The sequence below is a fragment of the Electrona antarctica genome (assembly GCF_951216825.1).
Source record: "Electrona antarctica genome assembly, chromosome: 9".
In the NCBI taxonomy this organism is placed as follows: Eukaryota; Metazoa; Chordata; class Actinopteri; order Myctophiformes; family Myctophidae; genus Electrona; species Electrona antarctica.
Window position 1 is genome coordinate 15970734 of NC_136790.1, and position 15949 is coordinate 15986682.

The 15949-nt window shown below is 42.3% G+C and overlaps 1 protein-coding gene across 2 annotated transcripts in view; it reads right to left on the minus strand.

Moving 5' to 3' along the window:
• Positions 1 to 13962, minus strand: part of srgap3 (SLIT-ROBO Rho GTPase activating protein 3) — a 140688-nt gene extending 126726 nt beyond the window's left edge. For both annotated transcript variants that reach the window (XM_079510060.1, XM_079510061.1), the window contains exon 1: positions 13342 to 13962. In XM_079510060.1, coding sequence (XP_079366186.1) covers positions 13342 to 13405 — 64 coding nt within the window. In that variant the 5' untranslated portion in view covers positions 13406 to 13962. The remainder of the gene's footprint in view (positions 1 to 13341) is intronic.
• Between the last annotated feature and the right edge of the window lie 1987 nt (positions 13963 to 15949).

A 15949-nucleotide genomic window follows, 5' to 3' on the forward strand; every position in this document is an offset into this window, starting at 1 on the left:
CACAAGAAAATGTTTGAGAACGACTGACATAGAAACACAGGATTTTCAGAAAACTGTCAGGATTTAGAAGACATTTGTAGAATCGTTCCCAGGTCTAAAAGGGTTAAGGATCCCCACCCCGAACAGTGCACAAATGCACATGTGCAAAGAATGCACAGGGTTATGCACTCAGAACATCATTCAATCTATATACACTGAATTTATATCTGTCATCATGTGGGAAGGTCAACTGTGCTTCTTTGCGTCGTCTCTCATCATTAAATGGCATAGTTTAGTTTCAGAGCGACGCATTTAATGAGCTGATGAGAGGGTTACGGAGCTTTAAATGGACCTGTGAGAGCAGATGGCATCGTTGTGACGAGGAGAGGGACCACTCCAGCCCTGACCTTGAGACAATAATATATCATCGTTATCTGAGACACAGCCATTACTCTGGACAGTGGACACCAGGACACCTCCTGCACCACAGTATACTAGCCCACCAGGAACTAGTGGAAACCCAGTGGATGGTTGTCTCTCAACAAACGAGGGGAAAACAATACATGGATGTCCTCCTGAGCTTTGACATTAAGACCAGGGGGTCTTCTACAGAGGTTCCCGGACCCCTAGGGGGTCCCAGAGTTACTACAGGGGGACCGCCAAATCTCTGTGAAAAATAAATATTATTATTATTATTATTAGTAGTAGTATTTTACATTAATCACTTCAACTCTAGCATCCCTATTCTGAGGGGGCAAAGAGGTTTGGTGTAGCGGGCCAAGAACAGAACCAACGCTCAGGTTTACGGAGGGTTTGTGTTGCCATGTGGGGGTCCCCAGGGGGTCCCTCTACTGTACTGTACTGTACTGTACTGTACTGTACTGTACTGTACTGTACTGTACTGTACTGTACTGTACTGTACTGTACTGATACACCTGAAATCATCATGTATCATGTGTGTGTTAGGCTGCACAACAGTGACACTTGGTTTTGAAAACCAACCAAATGCTATTTTCGTGCTCAGACCCAGGCAGGCAGCCAGGCAGGCAGGCAAGCACACACAAAGCTACTTAATGAAGTGGTTGCACCACTTAAAAATAGCAACTAAGTTTAGGGATAAGGGGTTTAGCAGTAGCACTGTCAGAAATAGGGCCCTATATGCGACTGCCAGCACCTACAGTACATTAACACTTCAGCATTGACTGATTGATTGACTGACAGGAGTCAGCTAAATCTTCCTTTGAAGAAAGGTTTAGTGTGTGTGTGTGTGTGTGTGTGTGTGTGTGTGTGTGTGTGTGTGTGTGTGTGTGTGTGTGTGTGTGTGTGTGTGTGTGTGTGTGTGTGTGTGCGCGCGGTTGGCTGGCGTGAAAGGGGTTGGTCAGGTTATGCGGGGCTACAGACTGGCTCCTTAACCCATCCTGAACGGGAACCCCTTTGGGTGTTTTAAGCATTATGTTATGCTATTTTTTGAAAAATCGTGAAAATGTGGCGCTAATCTTTGAATACGGTATTACGTATATATTCTTTCAGAGTCAACATTTTTAACTCAAATCTTTGCTTCTGGAACAAGATATTTTCAGATGCGGGTCGGTGGCCTATTACTGTACATATGATATTTGAGGTCATTGACATGAAATATTGAGCACCGCTGATACAGAAACATGGGTTTTTCAGAAAACTGTTAGGGTTTAGAAGGCCTTTGTAGAATCTTGTGTCAGGTCGAAATGGGTTAACCCATTTAGGCCTGACGTCGAAATTTAAAAATGTCTTCTAAATCATAAACAGTTTTCTGTATCAGTGGTGCTCAATATTTCATGTCAAGGACCCCAGAAATTATATGTAATATGCCTCCACCACCCATCTGAAAATATTCCAGGGACCTCCCCAGAAGCAAAGATTTGAGTTCAAATGTAATAATATATCTGTAATAATATATATTCAAGATTTTCACGATTTTTCAAAAATAGCAGACCTACAAGCTCGTGGCGCGCTATGAGCTTGTAGATCTGCTATTTTTCAATAGCTAAATCATAACATAATGTTTACACCAAATGGGGTTCCCGCCCAGAATAGGTTAAGAGGAACAGTAAAGATGGCTCATTTCCCTTGAGGGCACTGTGTGCAGATAAAGCATAATCACTTCACAGGCCGTGAAGTTTGATGGCGGGACGGTGCATCCTCTCAGCAGCTCATCTGACCCACGATATGAATACCTAAATCAATGCACGCTTGGCGCACCCTTTGTGTGTTTCACTCAGTGGAAAACAAGGGGGCAGCCAGAGTCTGTCGATGTCTGACAGTGGTTTTAACCAGTGGTACTCCCGGGGACCACCAGTGAGTGGTCTTTGAGGGGGTTCCTGGTGGTCCCCGGCTAAAAACGATGGAGAGTTCATATTAAACCAAATGGACACTTATAGATCTTTAACTCTTGAGAGTATAAAATTAAAGTTATTGTTAAACATATGCGTTACTTAATTTACACGTTACAATTTAGAGAATGTTGAAGAATTGTTATTTTGATCAACGTTTGCCTGCTATCTCTCCTATTATTTCATGGTACCACATCATTACAGCATGGAATTGGGGACAAAATCTTATCCAACGAAAATAAAATAAAAATGTTTTGGGTCTAAATCTCATCAAATGGTGGCCCATATGCCGTGGCTCAAATGCCGAATAAATAATGGAATAATGGATCGTGAAAATGTAGTGCAAAGCTTTGAATACAGAGCGAACGTTTTTAACTCAAATCGTTGCTTCTGGGGGGGGAACAACATATTTTGAGATCGGGGTCGGAGGCCAATTACATATATTTTCGTTGGGGTCCTTGACATGAAATAGTTTTGAGAACCACTGACAGAAAACTGTCAGGATTTAGAAGACATTTGTAGAATCGTCCTCAGGTCTAAATGGGTTAAAAAAACAGGTGCATAAACACACCAAACAAAACGTATCTCATCTAGTGCTGCACGATTAATGGAAAAAAGATCACAATCTAGATTCAGACACCTATGCAATCTCCTTTCTAACTTTATAAAGAATCTAGATTCAGACACCTATGCAATCTCCTTTCTAACTTTATAAAGAATCTAGATTCAGACACCTACGCAATCTCCTTTATAACTTTATAAAGAATCTAGATTCAGACACCTACTGTATGCAATCTCCTTTATAACTTTATAAAGAATCTAGATTAAGACACCTACGCAATCTCCTTTATAACTTTATAAAGAATCTAGATTCAGACACCTACTGTATGCAATCTCCTTTATAACTTTATAAAGAATCTAGATTAAGACACCTACGCAATCTCCTTTATAACTTTATAAAGAATCTAGATTCAGACACCTACGCAATCTCCTTTATAACTTTATAAAGAATCTAGATTCAGACACCTACGCAATCTCCTTTATAACTTTATAAAGAATCTAGATTCAGACACCTACGCAATCTCCTTTATAACTTTATAAAGAATCTAGATTCAGACACCTACTGTATGCAATCTCCTTTATAACTTTATAAAGAATCTAGATTCAGACACCTACGCAATCTCCTTTATAACTTCATAAAGAATCTAGATTCAGACACCTACGCAATCTCCTTTATAACTTTATAAAGAATCTAGATTCAGACACCTACGCAATCTCCTTTATAACTTTATAAAGAATCTAGATTCAGACACCTACTGTATGCAATCTCCTTTATAACTTTATAAAGAATCTAGATTCAGACACCTACGCAATCTCCTTTATAACTTCATAAAGAATCTAGATTCAGACACCTACGCAATCTCCTTTATAACTTTATAAAGAATCTAGATTCAGACACCTATGCAATCTCCTTTATAACTTTATAAAGAATCGTGCAGTATTGGTTGGTTGTCCAATTCATTTAATTACTCTTATGTTTTTGCTACAAGAGAGAGACTTTAAGAGAGGATTAAGTCAAGCACTTGTCTGTTTAAAGCCATAGTAGGTGCCACATTTTGAATGTAGTAATGTTCAGCAACTACAGACAATACATATTTTCATGGACAAATTGAGAATCGTGTGAGAACCGTGATCTCGATTCTTGTGGAGGAAAAATCGAGATTCCCATTTGAGCAAGAATCGTGCAGCACTAAGTCCTCATCTAATGGTCTAATCCCTAACCCTCTCTATCAGTATCTGGACTCTAGACTGCAGCAATGATCGCAATGAGTGTCAGCCTTAATGCACATAAAAACCAGACAAATGCAGACCGTATTGCAAAACTCAATTCAGTCTTACACATTCTTCCATTTCACACGTATATCTTAACAAAATACCACGCTACTCTAGTAGCGGGCGTAATCCCCTAATGCAATTTTGCAACTGTAGCATCTGTATTCGTGTGCTTAAAAATGGTCTTTATAGCAGCACTTATTTTCACTCTGTCCAGATCCCTCCCTGCCTCTGCTCCACAAGGCTTTGACGATAAGCAAAGACTGCCGTCACTGTACGCCTACTGTACGCCTGGCGAGAGCCTCCCAAACTGTTCCCGAGAGAGATCACGCCACCTCTCAAGACTACGGCGGCGATTTACAGCGCTGTGAGACGAATACGTACGGACGACAGACGGATGAGACAGCAGTAGGCAAGACTAATCGATATTGAGCGAGTCATCTGACGTATCTTAAAGCAACCTGACATCTTGTCACAGCCCTTTTTATCATTCAGTAATTGCACTACCCTCCATATATTTATTGGCGTTTCCACATTGAATGAACTGTCAAACTGAAACCAGTACCTACACTGTGCGAATCTTACTATCCTACTTGCGGCTTTTCCAATTTCCCCCTAGACCATTTCCCACTCACACTGGAAACAAATGGCATATCATATTGGTTATATTATATTGATGTAGAATAAAAGAATATGACAAGCTAAGTGGTCTGGTTACCAGAATAGTTGGCACGGTAACTGATAAAGCATAGCTATAGCTAACTATATTATATGGGAATTAGATTGACAGTTGGAATAACACAGGTTGAATACATCTTTGATCAAGGAGATTGCTTGAAATGGCCTCTTGTATAAGAAATAAGAGCAGTGAGTGGCAGGAAAACCTAAAGATCACACAACTTTTAAGAAACTGAGAGCAAACGGGGGGAAAAAAAAGGTTTTTTTACTAAACCATAAGTGTCAGGTGAAAATGACAAGTCAGGCACTTCAAAGTGCCTGTTTGGGGAGGGGAGGCGAAGGCAAGGGAAGGGAGGATCATGTCGGATAGCCTCATCTCTGCTGACATTGATATTCCTGTTGGTCCTCGTATCATCATCATGGTGTCAGCCGCACGCAATGCTGGTCCGACACTTAAACCATTGAGACCCGATTCTACAAAATGATGTCTTCTAAAATCATGACAGTTTTCAGAAAAACCTATGTTTCTATATCAGTGGCTCTCAAACTATTTCATGTCAAGGACCCCAAAACCCATTATGTAATCGGCCGCCGACCCCCATCTGACAATATTTTGTTCCAGGGACCCCACCCAGAAGCAAAGATATGAGTTAAAAACGTTCGCTGTGAAAGAATATATATCCAAAGATTTGCACACGTTTTCGCATTTTTTCAATAAATAGCAGATCTACAAGCTCGTAGCGCAGCACTCGGTGCCACGCTACGAGCTTGTAGATCTGCTATTTTTCAACGGCTAAAGTTTAAAACAATGGTTGAAGTGGTTATAATAAACGCTGAAACGACACAGACGTGTATCCCGTCCTAAACGGGTTAAGGGGGAGCCAAGGCCCCCGACGGCCAAAAGGGAACACGCCCTTTCAGATCCCGGCTGTCCATCACATGGCTGTATCCAGGCATGAGGACCAGGGAGAACAGGCTGAGAAGAGTCTCCATGGCAACACGGGCGTGCTCCGCCAGTTCCCCCCCCCCCCCCCCGGGGGAGCAGCTTATTGGAGAAGAGGAGGAGGAGAGGTGGAGTGTGCAGGGATGTTGATAGGTGGCCGAATGGGGTGAGAATTAAGCCATTTAGGCCTGACGTCGAAATTTAAAAAATGTCCTGCACATCCGATTTTTCAAAAATAGCAGACCTACAAGTTCATAGCGCGCCACTCGGTGGCGCGCTATGAGCTTGTAGATCTGCTATTTTTCAATAGCTAAAGCATAACATAATGCTAACACCAAAAGGGGTTCCCGCCCAAAATGGGTTAAGGCACATCGTCCAGGATAAATGCAGGGTGACGTGACATCGACTGCATGGACAAACATGTCTCTAAAGATGCCAAGGTGTGGTACGATGGCATTAGACTCACTGAAAGAATTAAATGGAATTATTCTACATTCATTAGCAATAAAGTGGATGATTTGCGTCGTTGCGTCACGCCACATTGCGACGCATTGTGCTATTAGCCTAAGGCTATTTTCGACATTTCATAGTGGTATATAGGGGCTCAGGTGGTTAGCACATTTTGTGCCACCGTAAGTGATGTTGACTCACTCAAACAGCTGTTCACGTTCTTCTAGCAAGTCATATTCTTCATTTCAGAAGAAGCAGCAACAATTTTGGTACAAAAATAACCAAAGTCACCAGGTTTTGTAATCCAATGAAAACCCCAAGACGGGCAAGAAAAGTGTTTGACATTCTTATTTTCTTTTCTTACTTTTATGTAAGTCATGTGAGTTATGTGGTTGAAAAATCTATCAAAAAAAACGCTTTGATGATGAAGAAATAATAAAATAAAATAAATCTGAGTTCTCTGTTCTTCACATCAAGTCAGACAATCCCTATCCCCATCAGGACTCTTTCTAGTTATGCCGGCAATTTAGCTAATATTCAGCATTCAGTTATCACTTTGCTCAATGCATTCACACGCTACAATGTCACTGTAGATCACCTTTTGCAATTACATTAGCAAACATTACAGTAACAGAGTTATAACAAACTAGACCGGTGCCCGGCTGTACAGCACCGAGTCGGTAACGATGGAAGTTGAAGATCCATGCCCCACCCGGCTATGCAATACCCGTTGTACCCGTGTCAGAGTACCCGTTCCACCCATCTGTCTGTGTCCCTTTTATGCCCATATATGGAGATTTCTGTATATGTCTCTCTGTGTCCCTCTATTCCTATATATGGAGTTCTGTGTCAGGCATGCCCAAATATGGAGTGTTGTATTGTGTCAAAGCTGTTCAGACTTCAGAGCCCGGGCAGAGGCCTTTTGTGGTGGTTCTGGACAACCGTGGGTCCGACCCACTCGACACCAGGCACTGCACTCCCCGTGAGGGTGTGGAACGCGTGTGTCGAATTTGAAGTCGGTGGGGCGAAGGGTTCTCGAGTTAAGTCAAAGTCAAAGTCGTACGATTAGTCACACACGTTACCGCAGTGCAAATTCGTTCTCCGCATTTGACCCATCTCTTGGAGCGGTGAGCCGCAGCCTGCGCCGCGCTCGGGAATCATTCGTTGATTTGACCCCCCAATCCAACAAGGTTGAGGTTCAAAGCTAATAAACATCTCCAACGCCATCGGTGCAGTTTAGTGTTATGCAACTGTCCTCACTTGACTGTCATGTCAGTCAGAAGCCTTTTGTTTCACGGTTCTCACTGCCGGCCGTCGGTGACAGAGACGAGTGAGTCAGGAGAAAAGTGTCCTCTGCTGTCCACCACAACAATGCTCACTTCCTATTTTACAAATATGTTACCGTTTCTTTTTTTTATGAAAAAAGGCAAAATAGTGGAAGGAGATATTATTGGGCAAGGGCTGGGTGGGGAAGTAATATGATAACATAACATACTGAATCACACCCTTGCCTCAGATCATGTCATTGTAGCCAAGACATGCATACACATTGAATTACTGTTGCTTTCAGTGCTTTCAGTACTAGATATCATATATATCATTTCTCTCAATGTGTGCTGTATATTGTCTTGCAGATTACCTTTAAATGTTTACGATCTTTAAACAGCTAAAGTAGACATGAGAAAAAAATAAACATTAAACACCATAAAGAATTGGGTCTAAATCACTGATTCCTGGTACTTTTAAAAGTAATCTTGACTCCTCGGTTCATGGACCCTTGGCCAATGCAACGATTCAATTAAACATCCCCTCACATCAGCCCACAAGTAATACCTGGAAATAAAAAAGAATCTAATATAGATCTGAACTGAAATGGCAGCTTCCTTGCTCGGATTTCAGGAGGTGCAGTTCCAGACTCAGGAGATTGTGGAATAGTTGTCTGGCTGGCTACACGAGACTCAGACTATCCAATCGCAAACACAGCTGCATCAGCCGAAGCCATGTGTTAGGCCAGCCATCAGTTGGAGACCCCCCAGGCAATGATGAATGCCTGGGTGATAATCTATATTTATTGTCTGCTTCACCTGGGTTCAACTGCAGCTAAAGTATCGAGTGTATTAGGTTCAACTGCAGCTAAAGTATCGAGAGTATTAGTACTAGTGTAGTATTAGTGTGTACTAGTGTGCACACACAAATCAAAGGCTGGGTGGAATTAAGGTCTCATTGCTTTCATGTCAAACAATTCGGTTGTTTAACATGCCATGGTTTCTTCCAGCCTGGAGCGAAAACAGATGGAGACTCTACTGTAGCTTCCCATTAATTCCCACCACTTTCATGATATGAAACTGTCGATATTTCAAGAAGAGTAGGTCCAATGACAAGAAAGGGCAAGTTTCATGAATTACAAATTAGAATAGAATGATGCAAATGTTTCATTTATTTATGTCCCTTATAAGCTGATATTGCTACTTGCTGTAGAATACACAAGAAAGTGAATGCACGTTTCAATTAATTACTTTAAACTATTTAAGGAAGATTCTATATTGGTATGTTCAGGGTTGGGATCCTTTAGGAATTTAACTATTTCAGTTCCTTACTGATTTCCACTTAGTGGTTCAATTCCTCAAATGGTTCCCTTGAAATATATACTACTATACTGTACAACTTTGGCTTGAAACGGACCCTTACAGGTCTGTAACTCTGAGAGTTGAAATTAAAATGTTTTGAAAACCACTGGTATTGTAATTGTATAGCAGACATGAAGTGCACATACCAACTCAACTCTGACAGTATATACATGCACCATTTACCATGTACAGTGTGATTAAAACCAGTTCAGTTCAGTTCAGTTTAGAATGTGGAAGAACCATGAAATTCCGGTTCCTCAATGTGGATAATATGGTTCCTCCCGTTCCGTATCTCTACCTTAAAGTATGTGATGATACTAAATATATTCAAATTGTTTACACGTATTGCATGACTGGATGTTTTTCATCAGACACTGATGAAGGCTGGATAGCTGAAACGTTTATTTTTTATATCATTTTGTGCAACATGTTTAAAATCCTCGAAACGGTCAAGCTTCCCCCAACCACCCCCAGACCCCAGGTTGGTAGTATACACACTGGTCTCGGAGCACATGCAGCACAATGAATGCACAGTCCTAATGAACAGTTAATTGATGTCAGCTGAGCAGGTTGAATTCACTCTGCTTGTTCTTGCTCTCGCTAGAAGGGAACCTGCAGAGACCATAGCCTCCTGCAGAAGGATGCTTGCACCCCGAGGCGTAAAACTATGCTTCCTCTCCAACGATACACTGTGAAATCCTGACTTCGTTTAACTCTGAGAGTGCACAAACGTAACCAAATAAATAGACCCTTACTCTCAGAGTTGCAAATTGATTTAGCTGTGTAACGTGTGTTGTGCGTGCGTGCGTGCGTGCGTGCGTGCGTGCGTGCGTGCGTGCCGTGCGTGCGTGCGTGCGTGCGTGCGTGCGTGCGTGCGTGCGTGATATCTAAGACAAGTGATGATGTGTTTGACACTCACTAGTAGGAGCTACGTGTTTTGCTGAAATAGTTTTAACAAGAACAAATCAATGTGTGACTGTGAGCCTGAATATGTCAGACCAAGCCAGAACTTTAAGCTCCTTGAACACCGGTTTCACTTCAATCTGTGAGATACTGTGGGGAAATAGCACGACGCTTCGACTATCATGGGTTCAACAACTTCAACATAAGCAAGACAATACTACTGTCCCAAAGAGCAAGGCATAATTTTGCCGCACTCTCCCACAGTCCAGAAGCTCAGGTACAGTACAATGCGGTGTTGGAGCCAGGGAATGCAGCCAGTGGAGCGGGCAAACTGGCACCCCACCAGCCAAAGCTCAGCACAGAGTGGGTCAGCAGAAAGGAGCCAGCACAAGATGAAAAACAGGCTAATTTAATGAAAACAGGCCATTCGCAAGATAACTACAGCATGATGCTTATTCTGGTGGTCTAGTCAGTGGGTTCATTCATACTTGTATGTACTTACAACGTTACAGATCCAGTTGTGCTCAACAACACAGTTAAATCCCCAGTGTTCATTTTACTTTGTTCAAATCTAGCCAAAATGGTTACATTTACAGGCTTAGAGTTCAATTAAAACAGACGATTTTACTGTGTAGTATACATACTGTAGTCAGTGGCTGTCATACATCTCATGACCTCTTTCTCTCTTTATCTGCCCCCGTTGTATTCAACTACAAAGCCGGTTAGCTTGTGTATTGATGAACACGGAGTAACTCTGAAAGCAAGCCGTTTTGCATTTTGCAGTTGTGGCTGGGCTGTTCTAATTCTTGCCTAACTGTACAGACAAGAGTGACAGACAGTTGGGTTAAAGCCAAATTATATTCTCTGTCACTGTCCAAAATAGCTTGAGTTCAACTCGGCTGTTCATCACGTTCACACATTATATATCAGAGGAAGTTCGTCTTCAACCATGTCATCCGCAAGATGGTACTCTTTAGCTCCTCATTCGTTCTTATGAATGCTCTCTATTGAAATGCTAATGTCCAGTTCTGCCGGCTGAACAGCTTGAATGAGGTGAACACCATCTCCAAGGTTTCCTCGGAGGCCTTTGCCTTGGCAGCATGCCACACAAGTCCTTATACAAACCGCTCTACGCCAATGGGGTGATATTTCAGATGGGCAGACTGCTCCGGTGTTGAATTGAATGAGCAATGAACTTCAAGAGAAGGACCGAACTTTGTTTGACATCTCGTGGTTAATAGGCTTTCTTACTTTAGTAGATCATCTATATAAAGATGGCCTGACACATTTAGCTCACTGTATTTCCTGTTCCTTTTTCCCTGTGAGCACAAACTCCTGTTAAAAGTCATGTACTGATTACTATCAACCAATCTATCAGCAGCAGCACTCATAAACAACAACTTTACAATCTTGTAGTGACACAATCAATGAGGATGCAACTGATTAACCGCACGCACACACACACACACACGCACACGCACACGCACACACACACACACACACACACACACACACACACACACACACACACACACACACACACACACACACACACACACACACACACACACACACGTGACGTCTATGTATACACATTACCCAAAAAGCCATAACTCACCAGTAGACAGGTGCAATTTCCAAGCTGAATCTCATTATGGTTAGATCACTGCCTGTGCTCACCAGAGACAATCAGCCGAGCATGGCCATTGTTATGAGGCTGTGGATGGCTAGGCAGAGCCCTCTGTTTGCCTCTCAAAACCTTCCATGTGTTACTTGCAGCAACTGAGAATGACGAAGCAGGCTGATTCCTCATAAATTAGCACGTTTCCCCATCATCATAAATCTCCAGACGTGCTCTATTATTGCAAAGCTTTACGTATTAAACAAGAGCGTGGGTCTTGTGGCAGTCTCAAGTCAGATATAAGCTGAATAATTTATACTTAAATGAAAGGGGCCAGTAGAATGAACAAAAAGGGTCAGTGAGTATAGTGAAGGCGTCAAGACGCTGCCACAGCAGAGGAGAGACGCAAGATAAGCCAGGCATTGACGTGCTTAAAAGACAAGAGATGTTAACATCTCAGCATTGTCCTCTCCCATGACCAGCACATGCCCAACGGACAAGACCAGTGGAATACAGATAAAAGGTCAGGCTAGATGGTGAAAAAGAGACAACATGCTGTTATCAGAGAAGTGCAGTCTAGTCTTACACACACATGCCATTACAAGAAGGAGAGTTGCAAAAAACGTCGATCAATCTTCTAATCCTACTTAGATGTTGACACATTGACTCCTCTGAGCGTCTGTGGTCTGGGCCAGTACAGTACAGTACATGACTCAGGGGATCACACAAGCCAAGAAGCCTCTGAAGCGTGGCATTGCTGAAACCTCCGGGAGTGAAAGTTGCAGTAATGGGGGCAGGACCTTGAAACTGAACCCTGGCTCCACTTAGCAAACATGGATGCTGCACCACCACCACCATGCATGGCATGCATGCACCACCATTTGTCGGAAGTGGAAGTCGCACATTTCCGCTCGTTTCACTCCACAGAGCACAGCAAAGTGTCATTTGTGGTCTCTTGGTATAGCTAATTTGAGTGCACAGCACTGTTTGAGGTCTCAGAAGTATGCACTAGCGTTTCCTGGCTTTAAGCCCTGCTTTCAAGTATTTAGAATGACACTTCCACCAGTGCTTTAACATGATCATTAATTCTACTTTCTACTATGGCTAAATAATTTACTCATACTTACAGAATTGCAGTTGCACATGAGATCAAATGGCAAGGCTCAGATTACATGAGGGAGGGTAATTTTAACCCAATACTGTGATAGACATGGTGAAGACATATAGGGAATGCATGTGCAACCACATGCATTGCCCGAAATGCCTAACTTAGGCGTGTGTCTGTCCATGCACCCGTCCCCTAGTAACCCATACTACCCCATACTATTACCCCTTACTAGGGTGTAGCCTCAATGCCATCATAATTTCACAAACCACATAAAGGCTGAAGGCTATGCATCATGTCAGGCCTTAATAATAACATACAGTGGCCGCATCTATCAACAATTCACCAATAAAGGGGGTTTTGTTCAGTCTCTCATGCATTTCACTACACAAGAATAATTCATCCATGCACTACAAAAGGTTATTCCGTGCCAGAGATCATTCTACCCAGATTTAAGAAGCCAAACCATGCAAGTGAAAAGTCAGAAAATCTAATATAGTCTCTTAACCTCATCATAACCCGTGGGTTTTCACGAAAGACAAAGATGGAAAGCAAGTATTAAGTATACATAGACTATGCATTTGCCATATTATATCTTCTTGGCATTTATTGTCACAGTCTTAGCTCAGCTGTCAAGTGAAGATTTAATAGCCAGAGTGGATGCATGGATGGATGGTCAAGTGTGGCTGTCTACTACTATGTTTACAGATGAATATTGTGTTGTATATGTGTAATGAGTCATGATAGAGACAATGCCCAGAGATGATAGATCACATCACATCAAGACTATAAGAATAACTGGCATTCATTCATAATCATCATTCATACCCCACCTTTGACTTGAGTCTCATATTCAGCAATGATCTCTTTATCCTTCTTGCATTTTGTAGATGACATTGTTCCAGGGGTTTGAGGCTGAGAGCCCCCTGTCTGTCTGTCTGTCTGAGAGAGGGTCTGTGTCTCGGTGATGGTCCTCTTATTATATAGTTGCAGCAACGTTTCTTTTTCTCTTTTCTTTTAATGTTTGTGTGCAATCATAAAAATAAAAAATAAATCCTCTGGCTGGCAGACGCAGTATAATAGGCCTCTTCCGGCAGTTTTATTCAATAAAAAACAGCCTCAGCAGAGTCTTTTAATTCCGATTTAACCACCTGCATTGTTTTCTTGGTCTTTTCTTGCGCCCTGAATTGTAGCCCAGGCTCTACTACTCCTCTCTCTCCTCTACTCTTAGCTGGGGTTGTTGTTGTTCGTCTGATTTCATCCAAACTCAAAAGCTAATTCCTCTGCGAAAAAGAAGACACAACAAACGAGCTTTAAAAAAAAAAGACTATTACATTATGAACAAGGGGGACGATTTAAAGAAGACTGCAGCCGTTCCAGTGGTGTGGTCTTTCTTCTCTTCTCTTCACCCCGTGGTGGTGGTGGTGCGCCCAAAAAGAACAGCGATGGTTGCTACGGACGGACCATTCAGAGGCTCGCAGCGAGGAGGACTGAAAAATTGCGCTGCAGGGAAACAGGAATTGAAACGAACATCACGTGAAGCCCAGCCAGCCCAGTTGGGAACGAAAACGAACGACGGTGCCGCGCGCCCCCAGAAAACAGACGATCTGCAAGAGCGCAGCGCGTCGCGTCGCTGCCGCGTCGTGAGCTTGTAGATCGGCTCTTTTTCCTCAGTCTCCTCCCTTTGTCAGTTCCCGTTGTCCCCCCTCCCCTCTCACACACACACAAATCCCCGCCCTTGGCTCACACACACACACACACACACACACACACACACACACACACACACACACACACACACACACACACGCACACACACACACGCACACACAAGCGTACACACGCACGTACACACGCACATGCACGCACGCACACACGTACACACACACGATTTGATCATGTATGATGGTGTTGTTCTATCATAAGATTCATAACACATAATTTAGATGGAGCTCTACAGTGGTTCGGGGACCACCAGTGGTCCTTGGGGTGGTTCCATCTAAATGATGGAGAGTTGGTAACCAAATGGACCCTTGTTGTACGGGTCATTTTACGCTCTCAAGAGTAAAATAATGTATTGTTCAGTTGGGTTCATGTACATAATTTACAAGAAGTCTACACAATTAGATAATGTAGAAGAATTGTTATTTTGATCAATGTTCGGTCGTTCGCCTCATTTCGCTCCTATGCCACCAAAATGTGGAACGCCCTACCAACAGTCATTAAGACATGCAAATCCCTTGAAACTGCTCTCAAAGGGGCACCTACGGACGGCTGCAATTCGAAACTGTCCCCCGTAAAATCTGAATCCCCCACCCACCCGTTTCCCCTCACTGTATATATTTATTTTCCCTTTTTACCTCCTATGATGATTTATTTTTGACTATATAGTTGTGTATATTCGTACGTCTCTAAATGTTTTGATGAATTGAAAATGGTGGGCCCTATTGTAAACAAGCTTTATGGTGTCGTCCACTCACTGTTAACAGTTTTTGTATTGAGTTGTACTTGAAATGTACTGTAATTCTGCAAACTGTTAATAAATCAATCAATCAATCAATCAATTGTCTCTCCAAATGGTACAACATCAATACAGCATGGAATTATGGACAAAATCTTATCCAATGACAACGATAGTTTTGGGTCTGAGAGGCTAATCACATGGTGGTCCGTGGCTCGAATGCCCAATCAATAATGGGCCTTGATATGAAAATGGTTGAAAACCACATTTAACCACTGAAGTTTAAGCCGGGATCCAGTGGTGGAAAAAGTACTCAAATGTTTTACTTAAGTAAAAGTATAAATACTGCCATGTAAATGTACTCCGTTACAAGTAGAAGTCCTGTATTCAAAATGTACTCAAGTAAAAGTACAAAAGTATCGGCATCAAAATGTACTTAAAGTACTAAAAGTAAAAGTACTCATTGTGCAGAATGTGACATTTCACAAGTTCAAAATTTGTACAAAATCTATTGAAAATAGCAGATCTACAAGCTCACAATGCGTCGCAACGCGACGCATTGTGAGCTTGTAGATCGGCTATTTTCAAATGGCCGAAATGTATAGGGTTGAAGTGGTTAATGTATGTTTTCTAATCAAAATTTAAATCGGCAAAGTAACTAGTAACTAAAGTTTTCAAATAATTGTAGTGGAGTAAAAGTACAAATTTTGTCTCTGAGATGTAGTGGAGTAGAAGTGAAAGTACTGGAAATTGGAAATACTCAATTAAAGTACAAATACCTCAAAATTGTACTTAAGTACAGTACTCAAGTAAAAGTACTTAGTTACTTTCCACCACTGCCGGGATCAAACATGCATGTGTAGCCCCTAGCCAAGACCCAGCCCGCAACAGCCCTGCCCGATTGGCACGACAGGTTGCGTGTTGGTCTGGCTCTGGCGAGTGGGAGCCCCGGGACGGTTCAATCCCCACTTCCATGTCAT